This window comes from Dichomitus squalens, assembly GCF_000275845.1.
Source record: "Dichomitus squalens LYAD-421 SS1 unplaced genomic scaffold DICSQscaffold_1, whole genome shotgun sequence".
Lineage (NCBI taxonomy): Eukaryota > Fungi > Basidiomycota > Agaricomycetes > Polyporales > Polyporaceae > Dichomitus > Dichomitus squalens.
The window spans coordinates 3359701-3373658 of NW_006766883.1; the positions used below are offsets into that span (position 1 = coordinate 3359701).

The following is a 13958-nucleotide window of genomic DNA, read 5'->3' on the forward strand; positions in this document are numbered from 1 at the left end:
CGAGGTAATCCAGGGCGTGTGGCGACGATTGCAGTTCGAGCAGGACGCGTCGTCGTCGCCCGAGGAAGAGAGCGAGCTGCGATCGAGCGCGGAGTATACGGTATCATGACCAGGTGAGCTTGAGGCCTTGGCCGGGCTTGTGGGAGGCTGCAGTGGACGGATGGAAAGGGTAAGATGGGACACGGACCTTGAAGCTGCGGAGTGCGGGCAGCTGCTTCTCCGGTCCCCACGGGGCCACTCCGCGCTTACTCCGTGCGGGGGTGACTTCGCTCGCCGTCAATTAAATCGATCCTACTAACGCTCAGCCTCCAGCTCTCCGCCTCACTCCCCTTCCTGGCTTGAGCTCGGCCCACCGGTTGCGCGCGTTTGGTATGGAGATGTCCTTACAACTCAGGAATATCCACGTGGCTTTACGTATGCTGCACACACCACCGGATGAAGTTTACGGTTGGTAAAGTAACCTGTTTTTGTTCATGACTCCAGATCTGAAAAACGACCGCAACAGCGCAACAGCTGTCGGTTGCATTTCTCGCACCCCGCAATGATTGATTCTTTATGGATAGTCATACTTCAAGTCCAGTTGAACTCCCCCTCCACTTCGCATTCACAAACACTCCCACTTCTGCCCACCCATCGCAATCAGCCGATTGAACAGCTCGTCCCGCCCCTTGATCGCAGTGATCACCTTTCTCTCCCCCCACCGATCCACGATCTCCAGCCCGTCCAACACGTCCTTGCCCGTCGCCCACCCGACGACGAGCTTCCCCTTCCACCCGAACCCGCCCACCTTCCGCAGCGCGACGATGTCCGCGATGCCGACCGTGATCTCCGGCGCGAGCCCGTCTGACACGTCCCCGCCTATACCGGGCACCTTCGACGGCCTCGTGAGCGCCGCGCGGAGCGGCTTCTCCTCGACGAACGACAGGCACGGGCTCGCCGCGCTGGAAACGATGAGCACGCGGCCCTTCTTCCCGTGGAAGCGCGCAGAGAAGCTCGTAGGGCCCTCGCGCCTCAGCGCGCTCTCCGCCATCCCGCGCTCGACCTCCTGCTCGTCGACGGGCCCGAGGCTCTCGTCCGCGTGCGCGTCCGTGGCCTCTTGGACGGCTTGTGAACCGGAGTCGTGTTGCGCGACGGCGCCGAGGCGGCGTTTCGCGTGCTCGTTGCCCACCTTAGCCTTGAGATGGTCGACGCCGAGGATGCCGCCGACGCCTGCGCGCGTCGTCTTCTTGATGAAACCGAGCATTTTTGAACCATGTTTCCGCTTCTTCTTGCTGTCGGGCTCGTCACCGCCCTCGACGCTCTCCCGATCCGTGTCCACGTAGGTCCCTTCGTCCGTTGACTCTTCGCCTTCCGTATGAGCGAGAGGATGGTCGTGGTCCACGCCCTCGATCTCGTAGTTGTCCGTGTTGAACGCAAAATCGTGCGACTTGAGCTGTTCCGCCGCTTGTGGAGGATGAGAGACGTCCGGACGTGCCGCTCGAGCAGCATTGACAGTGTGGTGCGGACGAGGGAGCGGCGGCGGGGGGAGCGGAGCCTTGGCTTCTTCGGCGATACGCAGCAGGGTGGCTGTGAGTTGTGCATTTGTCGGCACACCTTTGAGAAGAGTCCTACTCTGGGATGTCAAATCACTCGTGTAGAATCAACACAAAGACTGCTTACCGCCTGAGCTCTAGATACTCGCGCCAGTTTGGCACTCGGCGATTCAGCTCCTCATACGTTCTTGTGAGGATCGGTTGCGAGAAGAAAATGACACCGGTAAGAAGCGCAGTGCCATGGACGACCACCTCGGCAGGGACAACGAAAGCCGCGACGAGCAAAGGGGCGAAGACAGCGGCCAAGCGCAAGCGAGCTTGATACTTTGGGAAAGGCGGCACAGGTTCCAACGCGCTATTGGTCAAATCCATGAGTCTCTTCCACCTCGACCGTGCACAGAGGCAACACTCACTTGGCGAGTCTCTCCCATGTATCCGCTACATCGGCCAAGATCCTCATAACCGGTCTCGCCTTCTCCCACATCGCGCTCTCCACGCTCTTCTTCGCCACCTGCGCGGCCGGGTCGACTACCCCGCCCGAGTGCGCCTGGTCCTTGACGTTCTTCGCGTGCAGCGCAAATTCGCTCGGGTCCGGGAGCGCCCCCGCGATCGAGTCGCCGCTCGCCGACTGCGCGTCCACCTCCGTCTCTATCTCGCCTTCGTTGTCCTTTGCGACGTGTGCGCGCGCCTCGCCGTGCTTGCGCTTCGGGGCGCCGCCCTGGCCCATGACTGTGCCTGCGCCGACGGCGGCGATGGACGCGACAAAGTGCGAGGCCTCCTGTTCGACGGCTTCGCCTTGATGGGCTTCGGGCGCGCCAGTGAGCGAGTCGTCCGAGCCGAGGGTGCCTGCACGGGGGACCTGGAGGTTGCCGGACGTTCCGCTAATGGCGGCTAGGGGGGCGGGGGGAAAGAGTTTGCGCCGAGAGGGCGCGTGGAAGATGAGGGTGACAAGTGTACAGATGAGCACGGCGGGGAGTATGCGAAGGTACCAGGATATGAAGTACACCTGCGTCTTGTCAGCAATATGCTACGTGCGAGGGCGAGGGGAGCTTACGATAGCGAAGCCAGCAGTACGGCGGGGTTCGTTCCAAGAGCGAAGGCGTGCTATGTGCTTGCCGAATGCGGCCATGCCTATCATCTATGCATATGATATATGCAGGTCGTGAACGGAGGCAGGAGGATGGATGTGAAGAGATACATACGACGGTCATGTATAAGCGTTCAAGGTTGGCACGGAGCTTGTCAGGCGAGAACTCTTCGTCCTTGGCGATCTCGAGATCGAGGAAGCCGGGTGGAGGGGGAGGAATGGCACGAACATGTTGTACTTGCTGCAGAGGAGTCAGAAGAGGAACAGACGGAGGAGTAGTGGGGTCCGTGTCGGTGCTTCGGACGGGACCAGTGGGGAAGGATACGGGTCATGGCCCGAGCACAGCGCGACAGATGGCGAAAACCAAGAAAGTGACTGACCTTGTTGAAACGCCGGATGAGGGTGAAGAGGTCACCGTTATGCAAGCCAAGGATGAGGTGAGCGGGGCGGGGAGCGTGGTCGGACCATCCCAGATCTTTGAGGCCGGGATCTTGGAGGAGGTTGGAAGAAGCGTTGGGCTGTGTGGCGACAGGGGGGACGGCGGCGAGGTGTTTCTTGAGGTGGTCGGGGTTGTCGGTGTGTTGGGGCTGTGGGGGTGGGGCAGGAAGGGGCTTGTTGACGTGCTCGGGATGGACTGCAGGTTGGCCATCATCGGTGGTAGTTGGGGGAGGCAAAGAGTCGGACAGGTGTTGTACAGAGGCGGGAGGCGGAGGAACGGCAGCATGGGCGGGCTCGGGGTGTGGAGGAGAAGGGGTAGGGGCTTGAGGGGGATCGGGGGTGGGATGATTATCTGTGTGTTCGCCGAGAGAGAGATTGGGCCAGTCTTGAGGAAGGCCGTCTAGCATCGCGACCTGGGGAGATTCATCATTGGCGACGAGGTCAGAGTCGTCCATGATGGGGACGGTAGTAGTGATGAAAGTTGGAAGGGGGCCATGGCTGGGACGACGTTGTGTATATATATATGACGAGGAGAGGACGGCCGCCACCGATGGCCGCCACCGATGACGCGCACTTACTTCAGACGCGCGCGCGCACTTACTTCAGACGCGCGCGCGCACTTACTCCAGACGCGCGCGCGCACTTACTCCAGACGCGCGCGCGCACTTACTCCAGACGCGCGCGCGCTTACTCCAGACGCGCCCTGTCACGCGCGCGGCCACTGCTTGTCACCGTCTACCAAACGCGTCGGGGGCCGTGCGACGGAGGATGCCGACGACATACAGAGCCAGCGAGTTCAAGGCTGCGTCGCCGCTATCAATGTCGCCCATCGCCGCTCTACGCTCCACCTCCGCCGTGCCACCGTCGTAATGTCCATATCCATTTGCTCGGTCCCGCCCCGTACCCTTCCCACCGCTCTCTCACGCTCTCCCGTGTTCAATCTATACCTACACATGCAATTTCCTCCTTCCCGTGCGTTCAACGCTTACATGCCACCTACTCTACCTACTACGAATCGTCTCAGCCGATGCGGTCATACACCATCACCATCGACCAACTTCAACGTGAGATCAGTCTGCCACGCATCTCTCAAGATCGTCAACAAAATCATCGTTTCGCCCTTGTGACCCGTCTTCCACCTCTTCCGAATACCGTAATTACCGCAGCATCCCACATCGTGGTCCGCAACCGTATCACATATCGCCCTCGGAGAGTATCCAGACCCCCTTCTCTGCCCTGGTCTCACAGCACATCAAGCGTAGAAGAGAACTCTTCTGTCCCATCCGCCGCACACGTTCACGGGACGAGCCCCCAATTCGGAAGTGTTGTCAACCAAAAACAGCGACGGCTTTTGTCGCCTCATCCGCTTGACCTCCAACATGCATTCACTGCATGGCATCGCCCCAGGTCACACCTGCTATCAATGAACCTTGTATCCATCCTCAGCGTGATAGAGTTCATAGTCGCCTATATCACCCCCGCGTCCGTCCGTCCTCACCCGCTAAGTCCTCCATCTCGCCCTCGGTCATGGTCACAGTGTAAAGTGAGCCGCCTCCATCTCTATACACCGTCCATGCTAACGGGCCTTTCGTCCTGAAGACGACTCATCTGCCAAAGACGTAAAAGATACGGCGCCCAAGGCCGATCTCAAGCGGGGTAGGTCATCCTCTCGTCCTCCGCGCACCACTCTCATGAAGGCCACAAGACACGCCTCCCGACGACGACGACGAAGAACCCCAATCGCCGAGCCCTAGCAGCCCTCACGGTACGTGCCAAATCCCGATAGAATCATGCGCATCTGACGCATGGCTTGCTTCTTGTCCTTAGACCTGCCTCCCCCGTACTCTCCCCCGCGTGAAGATAGTCCCCCGCCCCATCGTCCGTGCACTTGCCCGAGCGCCCAGCACGGGGCCCAAGCAGCCCCAGCGACCGCACCCCCGCCCGAGGGGCGGGACTGGGGGAAAGTAGCCCTCGGCGCCGCCGCCGTCGCCGTCGCCGTCGCCGTGCCCACGCCCGCCGTCACCGGCGCTGCGATCGCCCTCCCCGCGATCGGGTTCACCTCAGGCGGGGTTGCCGCAGGTCCGTACCGCCCGTCCTCCATCTGCGTCCTCTATCCTGTCTTACGCCGCGCTGGGAAACGCGTATCTTTCGTTGTGCTAGGTTCAGTCGCCGCTGGCATCCAGTCCATGTTCTACGGAGGCTTCACCTGTGGGCTGTTCTCCGCCTGCCAGAGCCTCGGTGCTACGATCGTCGCCCCGTCGCTGGCAAGCTTAGCGACCGCTGGAGCCACCGCTGCAGTGGGTGGGGCGGCGATTGGTGCGGAGATCAGCAAGAATGGCTCGGGCGATAATGGAAACGTCGGAAATGGAGGGAACACCGGGAATGGAGCGAACGCCGGGAATGGAGGAAACGCCGGGGGTGGAGGGGACGCAACGCTAGTCAACTGCTCGTGTGTTCAGTGCGTGTGCGACACGTCCTGCACATGCGCTTGTCGACGCCAAGGTTGAGGGGTCTCGGCTTGTGGGATATGGTGTCGTTCAAAGCAGAGCTAGCTGCTCTCTAGGATCAAGTCGGCGAGATGAATGTCCGTGTGATGTCAAGTCCCATAGACGTGCTGCGAATAACGATCCATCAAAAGCAAAACTGTCTCTCGAACTCCCAGATTGCTATCGCCTAATACGGAGCGCTACTGATTCTGCAACGCGAATTCGTTAGGAATCATATCCAGTAGTCGACGACCGAAGACAGTTCCATTCTCTGCTGCGGACCATCATCGTCCCGTCTGGAGTGAACGCGACACACCCCACCCTGCTATCGTGCCCTGAGAGGGTTGCTAAGCATGATCCTTCGCTAATCCCCCAAAGCTTCACTGTTTTGTCATAGGATGCCGATGCGGCGTACTTCCCGCACGGAGAGAAGCAAGCGGCGCCTACTGCAGACTCGTGCCCCTCGAGGGATACAAGCATGGCGCCAGTATGTGCATCCCAGACCTTGACCGTTCTGTCGTGCGAGGCTGACAGCACTAGCCTACCATCCGCGGAAAACTCCATAGCTAAGACGTTACCCGAGTGTGCTCCCGCTAGCACGAGTGCCTCTCTCGTCTCCACGTTCCAGATCCTGGATCCGCGGTCAGAGTAGCTGATAGCGAGGCGGGGACTCCGAGGATCATATTGGTGGATATAGGGCTGGGAATCCTGGTTCGGCGCTTCCAACGTATTGAATGTACCGGAAGGGACATCCCAAACCCCCCAACCGCAATATGTATTCCAGACAAGCCATCTGCTGCTGGGGAGGAAGGCGATGCTTGAGTAGAAGAGACAAAGCGTGGCCTTCAGCTTGTCCAGTACGAGGAGGCGTTGGAATGTGTGCGCGTCCCATAGCTCTACAAGGCCGGTCCGGTGTACAGCTGTAATCAAAGCTCCATCGGGTGACCATGCACAGCCGGTAGAGGCAGTTCTGTCTCCTTCTAGGACAGCGACAGTATGCGCATCCTGAGCCCGTTCCCAGATCTTGACCCGACCATCTTCGCTTGCTGATGGCAGATACTGGCTATCCGGCGAGAATACGAGGTCCTAGACAATGTCGTCAAGGGCGAACCATTCGCGGCAGATGCATGCACGTTAGCGTCCCAGAGAATGATGGTGGTGTCATATGATCCTGTCGCGACCCTCTCCCATCCGTAGAGATCACGAGGGCGGTGACGTTCGCGTCGTGACCTGCATTGCCAGCTAAAACGAGATCGCTGTTAGTCTTGCGCTTTGATCGTAGCGACATGCGCAACAGAGCCTACAATATCGAAAATTCAAAGTAGTAGGCAGTAGATTGAGTCCCTGTGCCAGGAAGCAGTTTTCAGGTTCTTCCTTCCACGAGATAGACTTCCGGGTGTTCAGGGTAAATGATCTGTCGAGTGAAGATGAGGTATGATGGACGGGATACTCGAGAAGGGTCTTCTCCAAACCGGACAATGACTCAATAGTGGCGGTTCTACGGCATTCCCAGAGCAGCCCTGCAACCGAAGAATGCGCGGTCATGTCAACTGTGACGTCGACGTATCTTGTCCTCCTTGAGTGAGGTTCGCGCAAGATCCTAGTGGCCATCCAAATAGCCTCGGACTGGACATCCGTCCGTAGCAGCAAGGTGTGTAGGCGAGGCCAGGCGGATAATAGAGGTCCGAGAGACTGGGAGGCTGCCGTAGTGATGTGAGAAACCCGCGATAACGGTGAGCTCGAATCTAATTGGCATACGGACCCTCAGTTTGTGTGATCGTCAGACACAAGGTCGTGACAACTGGCTGAGCCAACTTGAGCAGGACTTCGGCAGCCTGCACGCCTACTTTGGAGCCAATCTGAAGACAATACATGAGGTATCAGAAGAGTCGGCGGACATAGATATCAATCATTACGATGATCCTCACAGTGAGCGTGCTCAGCTTTGTTAGCTGGAACAGGCGATGTTGCCCACCGGCATGAAAGGGATCGGTGACGTTCCTCTCCCATATCTGTAGTCTCGTGACCAGACGTTCGGAGTGTGAAGCGGATACGAAAAACCGGAGGTATCCGGACACTCGAACGTCTGGTGGCTTTACCCCCGTGACTCCCCGCTCGGTGACCTGTGTGACATACCAACGCCCTTTTGGGGCTGTCCGAGAAAGTCGGAGGACGACTCCAGTGTGCGATGTGGCGGCCTGCTGTTGTAGTTACACCTTGCGAAACCTCCTGTACTGGCTACAATGACCTCCTAACTTATCCTATCTGGCTTGCTCTAATTAAGTCTACATGGCTATTGTTACTCCCCGACTACTCTCCCACGAAGAAGAATACGGCCGCTCATATGCCATCCTGGAAGCCGCCCGAGAAGCCGCCAAAGCCTCGCGTGGGTACAACTCGGAGGCCACACGGCAAAGGCTCGAAGAGACCTTCCAACAGCGCATGGGAGGGAGGGTACCACACCAGTGGCAGGTGGATGTCACAGAGGCACTGTTGGTGGGATTAGACTGCACGGTCATAGCGGGGACAGGTAGCGGGAAGACGATGCCATTCGTCATGCCTACCTTTGTAGAATTCGACAAGATATATTTCATAATCTCTCCTCTTAATGCGTTAGAAGCAGACCAAGTAAGCTTGAATGATTTTCGATGACATTCCGTGGGGAACAAACTTACGAGAGATCTGCAGGCGGGGCGCTTCGCCGACTTGAAAGTCCCTGCGGCCGCTGTGAATAGAACAACGTTTTCAGACAAGCTAATGGAGGTATGTAAAATACGACTTACCCACGTGTACATGGACCTAAAGATAGTGCAGGAAATCGAAGGGGGGACGTACCGCATCATCCTCACGTCGCCAGAAATGACAGAACACCCCTGCTTCCGAAAGCTCATCGCGACACCCAAATTCGCGAGCAGTATTGGGGCGTTCATCATAGATGAAGCACACTGCATAACGCAGTGGGGGGGCGACTTCCGAACCGAATATAGCGGGCTGGATAAGTTTCGGGCACTCGTCCCGACACCTGTGCCCTTCTTGGTGACGTCGGCTACTCTGACCCCATTTCAGCTGGAACGAACACGTTCAAACCTCTCCATTGAGGAAACACGTTCGTTCCACCTGAACCTGGGGAACGATCGTCCGAACATAAAGCAAGAAATGCGACTTATGAAGTCAGCGAGCGATTTCGCTGCGCTCGACTTCATAGTCGCAGGGGCCGAAAAAAGGGAGGATATACCACGTACAATAATCTTCGTTAATGATGTCTCGAAGACCCATGCGGTTGCGCATAGGCTTCGAGCCATGGTACCGGACCCGTTGCGGCCGGAGATTGCGCTTTTGCATGCGCGACGGTCAGAGGACTCCAAGCGTGAGACTTGGCGGCGCTTCAAGGAGGGGGAGGTTCGTATCCTGGTCGCGACAGAAGCAGCAGCAATGGTAAGTTTTTCCGATTAATTATGAGTATAGCAACTTAATACAGTACATGCGCAGGGGATGGACGTACCGGATATCGCACTTGCCGTGCAATTCGGTGTCCCTGAGAATCTTGCGGTCTGGCTGCAACGGGCCGGTCGCGCAGGCCGGTCGCCTTTATTAGAGGCGACGGCAGTGATGCTGGTAGAGAGGTCCGCCATCCAAAGGGTGGGGGTGAAGAAGGAGGCGGGGGTGAGAGAAGAGGAGAGTGGCGCACCTGCTGACAATTCCAGCGGCTCTGAGTTCGAAGAAGAGGAAGAAAAACTCAAAGCAGCGACAACAACAGCAGCAGCAGCAACAGCAGCAGCAGTCATCAAGTACAGAAAGACCGTGGAGCAGAACCTGCGGGCTTGGATCGAGGCGGAAGGGTGCAGGAGAGACGTTGCAGACGCCTATTTCGACAACCCGCCACGACGCTCCCGTACGTAACTCTTAGCGCCCACGTATGTGGGCTGTCGTTCTCACCAGCCATCTTCGTTCCCTCAGCCATCTCCCCCTCCCGCTGCTGCGACAACTGTGCCGCCGCCGCCTCCCTTACCACTGGACCACCGCCCGCGTCTGCCTCCGCAACACCCAGCGGCGCGATGGTGGCGTTGGCCACAGCACCGCCACCTCCGGATGCCCTCGCCGACACCACCGGCGACGATCACGATTTCAACACCGCGTTGGAGGTCGAGGAGGATGGGGAGGAGAAAGGAGATGGGTCGAATCAGCAGGTACGTACCGTGTCTGTCTGAGTAGGGCTTTCGGACCGCTTACAAGATGAGCTCTAGGCCGCAGCACCTCGTACCGGTTCCCCTCCCCCTTCTGCCGAAAACCCCCTGCGATCGCGCATGTCTCCCAAGCGGCGAGCCGGCACCCATCTCAAGACCGTGAAAAGCTCCCTCGTGGAGTGGAGATTCACGACCCGGCGGACAAAGTACAAATTTTCGTCGCTCAAGGCCGACAACATCCTCCCCGACGGCGCCCTCACGACCATCGCGTCTCTGCGGCGAGACGTGAAGACGATCCATGACCTCGTGCGAGTCCTCAATCCCCCTTGGCCTCATGTCGACGTCCACGGTGCCGAAGTCCTCAAGATTGTCCGAGAACTTGATCTCGCAGAGGATGCCCGACGTTTGGCGGCCACCGTCAAGAAACGTGAAGAGCGCAAGGCCGAGACAGCCCGGCGACATGCCGAGGCTGCCATACAGAAGCAGCGCGAACAAGCGGCCGCCCGGGCGCATCAGGAGGGGGATCAGGCCCGTCGCAACTGGGCTCAGAGCGTCGCGTCGTATACAGGCCCCATGGGCTCATCCGCCGCGCTCAACGCACCCTCCCCGTCTTTCGCTTCTCCCCCCCACTACCTTGTGTCGCCATTCGCGCACCCAGCCTACGCTTTGCCATCTCCTTCCACACCTATCCAAGGTACTCGCGCCAAGAATCAGCAGTCGCCATCGTACTCTTCCCCTCCGTATAACGTGTACACATCCTCCCCTTACACTTATCCTGCCTACATGTATCGCCCACCGCCATCTTCCTCATTCTGTGTGGTTCCGCCTGCCCCGCCCAGTCCCTCAGCTCCAGCAGCATCCACCAAACCAGAGGTCTCCCATCTTTCACAACCCCCAGCGGCAAATCCCACTCCGTCGTCGCATCCCTTCTCGCACCTCGGCTGGTCCCGCTAGTCTGCAGCTGAGCTACGTGAGTGTGATTGTTGCAAGTTCTGCACGAACATCTCGTACCGTCGGGTGTCCGGTGACTCTCAGGCCAAATTTGTGAGCTCGCGCGCTCATATGCTGCGCGCCTGGTATGCCATTTTGGTATGATCTTCGTGTTCGCAACGTGGAACCCGTGACTGACGAACTCCTTGGCTTTGTCCGCAGTGTTTGTAGTATGGCGGCCTGGGGTATAAATGTGTAGCCGGGCGTGGTTGTAGTGCTCATCTAGTAGGCGGATGTCGGCCTCCTTGGCGGGTGTTGTGTGCCCCATACCTCTGTATATAGTTCGGAATTGTCTGGAGATGTCATCATTGAGTGTGCGTAGTGTCGGAATTGCAGGCGCGCGCTGCTTCATGAGGTCCCAGGACTGGTTTGGTCCCCTTGGTCTGTATGTCACTTTCACGTCTCGGACGGTTCGCTCGATCGCCAAGTCAATGGCCGTCCAATCTTCCTCGCCCCCCTTCATGTTGATGACCCAACAATTTTGTCGCACAAATGCCCTATTGAACATGTTAGCGCACACTCATTGTGTTTACGGTGAGTATCTCATGTACTTTACATCCTCGGGCCACTCACGGTGTAACCCTTGTAGTAGCTCCAGAATTTCGACCGCGTATTTGTGATTTCCCCCGCCTGAAAAGCGAAAGAAGAGATGGGGCAAGAGATCCTCCATGAGTCCGACGTCTCCTTGCCGCATCGCGTGCCAGAGCACGATGTAGTGTAACGCATCACGGTTCCACATGACCGCCTGGCGGAGGAAGTCATCCTCTCTTCCAGAGGCAACATGTTCCAAGTCCTCGACACGGTCATTTGATGCATAATGCTGGACTAGGGTCTCCGCAAGATGCTTGAGTTCGGCTGGGGACCTGTTGCGCAGCTCAGCCAACTCAGCCACACCACCCACCTTGCGCCAGCAATCGCGGATATGTGCCTCTGTCACATGGAAGATGCCTTCATGAAGATGATGGTAGAAGGTGCCCTTGATCTGAACCGACTGGAGTCCGGGGCGCTTGAGCAGCGCAAAGGCCTGGCGCAGGCCCTTCCCTGCGGGCGAGCCAAAGTACTGACGGTGCAGAGAGTTTGCAAAGGCCATGAGAAGATGGAACCACCCAAAGACAAAGACCAGCCAGTCCAGGCGATCAAAGCCATTGAGGTCCTCAGAGCGATAGTTGGCTAGCCCCCGCAGACGCTCAATGGTGAGCTGGTCGCCAATCCAGATGAGAGCAGCCACTTTGGCCAGGTGCTCGATCTGTTCGGCAGTGAAGAGGTTCAGCTGGCGGAGGAACTCAGCGATGAGATCCCGTGTTCCCTCGTATGTTGACTCATCGATGTGGACCGTACCGAGGACGAACTGCTTGGTGATGTTCTCACGACCGGCAGGAAGACGGCTGACGGGAGGAGGTGGAGCAAAGGCTGGGTCGGTCTGAGGAATGTAGGTGGGGAAATCGAATTCTGGGGAATCGAGAAGCATGCGAAGTACAGTGTAGACAATATGAGAATGAATACGGGGGGCTGCGGCGACGTCCAAGTTGGCGATGTCGGAGAGGGTGATTGGGTTAGTGCGACCAATGCGGCGCTGAGCCTGGAGTGCTTCCCCAGAAAGTGGTGGAGGTTGCGGGGCAAATGGTTTGACAAACACAGACCCAGTGGTCCCTGAGTCAAAATGCGACTGGTTCCGCAAACGCATAGAAAAGACCTTGAAAGCAAAGTTGACATTGTCGTACGCCAGCCACCACCGAAAACGGTGAATGGCCAGGCGCACAGCCTCCATGGCGCTTGTGGAGATATGAGAGTATGCACGCACACTCCAGCTGTGGCTCATGGTAATACCAAGAGCATGAAGGAGGTCCAGCACCTTTGCAGACGTCCCCTTGGCCTTGAGGAAGACCGTGAGAGGCTTGGTCCAAGCCGACAGAGTGCGAGAGCGAAGGTATTGCAGCTGAGATATAATTGTGACCGTCGCCTGACACAAACAATTCAATTACATCCAGAACACAACAAGTACATATACAAGTCTTACGGAAACAACATCTTTGTGAGATTTACCCTGTGATACACGACGGAAACGCCGTGTCGCACCATGGATAAGCCGCCACACGCTCGGAGCGCCCGAAACCTTGTCCTGCAACCTCTCCGCAACTTCCGAGAACCGGAATCGAGTCAGGCCTTCCTCCGAAAGGCAATCGGAGGGGGAACGGAAGAGATGCGAGCTAGCCTCAAGCTCGCGATCCACCATCTCCTCCACACAACCTAGCGCGAACTCCTCGAGAGCCTCCCTGGCGCCCTGGGGCCGTACGTGGTGATGCCGTGAGGTGGATGCACGAGGAACCTTGTACCAGCGCTCGAGAATGCGGGGCAGCTCTTCGCTGCCCATGAGGGCGCTCCGCTCGTACTGAACTTTTGGGTCGGAGATGCATGCGTTGTCGCCCCAGCTAAGAGCATCTAGAAAAATAGGTAGATTCATGTCAACAGATTCCATGTATGCTAATATAGACTTGACGCGATCAAGAATGCTGGTGCGCGTGCGGGAGACCGAGAATGCGAGGCGCTCGCGCATGACCCGGGTGTTGTGGAGGTAGATCGGCGGGATGGGACCCTCGGGGGCAGCTTCGACCAGGTCCCAGTCAGATACGTCGGAAAGCCGGTCGCTGTCGCACTCGGACGGAGTGTAATCGTCGTCGTCGTCGTCGTCGTCGAAAAGAGCTCCCCACCCATTGTGAAGCTCTTCGGGTTCTTCTTCCGGTGCGCGAGGATCCATAGGCGCCCACAATGCGAATTAATGCGTATTACCTATATAGAAACAGGCATATTGAGTATGCGGGATGTATAATGGCTGCTTACAGTGTCATAGAGACGTACCAGTGACGGGAGTGTCGACACAGAGCAGAGGAGGGTCAGTGCATGTTGAACTTGGACTTATCCGGTCCGGACTACATGAGGCTATGCGTCTCCTAGCGCTTAGCTGTAGTCGCTTATGTAGTATGTTACCATATTTGGGACTCTCTACTCGTGTATTATAGCTATGCTTCCGGACTCTTCTGGTACTGTCTAGGACAATCCGTACTACTCCAGAACGGTCTAGACAGGTCTATGCCTTACTCATCTCTTACTCATCCTATGGTGCGATACGTCGCAATTCTTTCACCATCGTATTATTCATCGCACTATGGTACATGTGACTAACCACTCTTCGATTAGTCATGGACACTTCTCTGTAGTATATAAGGACTTCAGATTGCGTCCT

At 57.5% G+C, this 13958-nt stretch overlaps 5 protein-coding genes across 5 annotated transcripts; 2 read left to right on the plus strand and 3 right to left on the minus strand.

Annotated features, from left to right (window-relative positions):
* Positions 1-538: 538 nt before the first annotated feature.
* On the minus strand, positions 539-4586 carry DICSQDRAFT_151728 (uncharacterized protein; the record flags this gene model as incomplete). Its single annotated transcript, XM_007360809.1, has 7 exons — positions 539-1607; positions 1660-1887; positions 1946-2538; positions 2587-2670; positions 2735-2860; positions 3000-3094; positions 4556-4586. The coding sequence occupies 7 exons, from the start codon at positions 4584-4586 to the stop codon at positions 605-607; spliced, it is 2160 nt and encodes a 719-aa protein (XP_007360871.1). The 3' UTR covers positions 539-604.
* Positions 4585-5620, plus strand: DICSQDRAFT_123825 (uncharacterized protein; the record flags this gene model as incomplete). Its single annotated transcript, XM_007360810.1, has 5 exons — positions 4585-4595; positions 4755-4822; positions 4885-5136; positions 5218-5515; positions 5560-5620. 5 exons carry the CDS (start codon positions 4585-4587, stop codon positions 5618-5620), a joined length of 690 nt encoding a protein of 229 aa, XP_007360872.1.
* Positions 5621-5834: 214 nt separating this feature from the next.
* On the minus strand, positions 5835-6626 carry DICSQDRAFT_24591 (WD40 repeat-like protein; the record flags this gene model as incomplete). Its single annotated transcript, XM_007359687.1, has 1 exon — positions 5835-6626. A coding segment is annotated over one exon (792 nt), but the record flags the coding sequence as incomplete, so codon positions are not given.
* Positions 6627-7832: 1206 nt separating this feature from the next.
* Positions 7833-10108, plus strand: DICSQDRAFT_30387 (P-loop containing nucleoside triphosphate hydrolase protein; the record flags this gene model as incomplete). Its single annotated transcript, XM_007359693.1, has 6 exons — positions 7833-8171; positions 8232-8332; positions 8459-8978; positions 9033-9435; positions 9501-9685; positions 9860-10108. Coding segments are annotated over 6 exons (1797 nt in total), but the record flags the coding sequence as incomplete, so codon positions are not given.
* Positions 10109-10412: 304 nt separating this feature from the next.
* Positions 10413-13472, minus strand: DICSQDRAFT_46465 (uncharacterized protein; the record flags this gene model as incomplete). The annotated part of the gene is made up of 3 exons (XM_007359778.1): positions 10413-11214; positions 11269-12677; positions 12735-13472. 3 exons carry the CDS (start codon positions 13470-13472, stop codon positions 10413-10415), a joined length of 2949 nt encoding a protein of 982 aa, XP_007359840.1.
* Between the last annotated feature and the right edge of the window lie 486 nt (positions 13473-13958).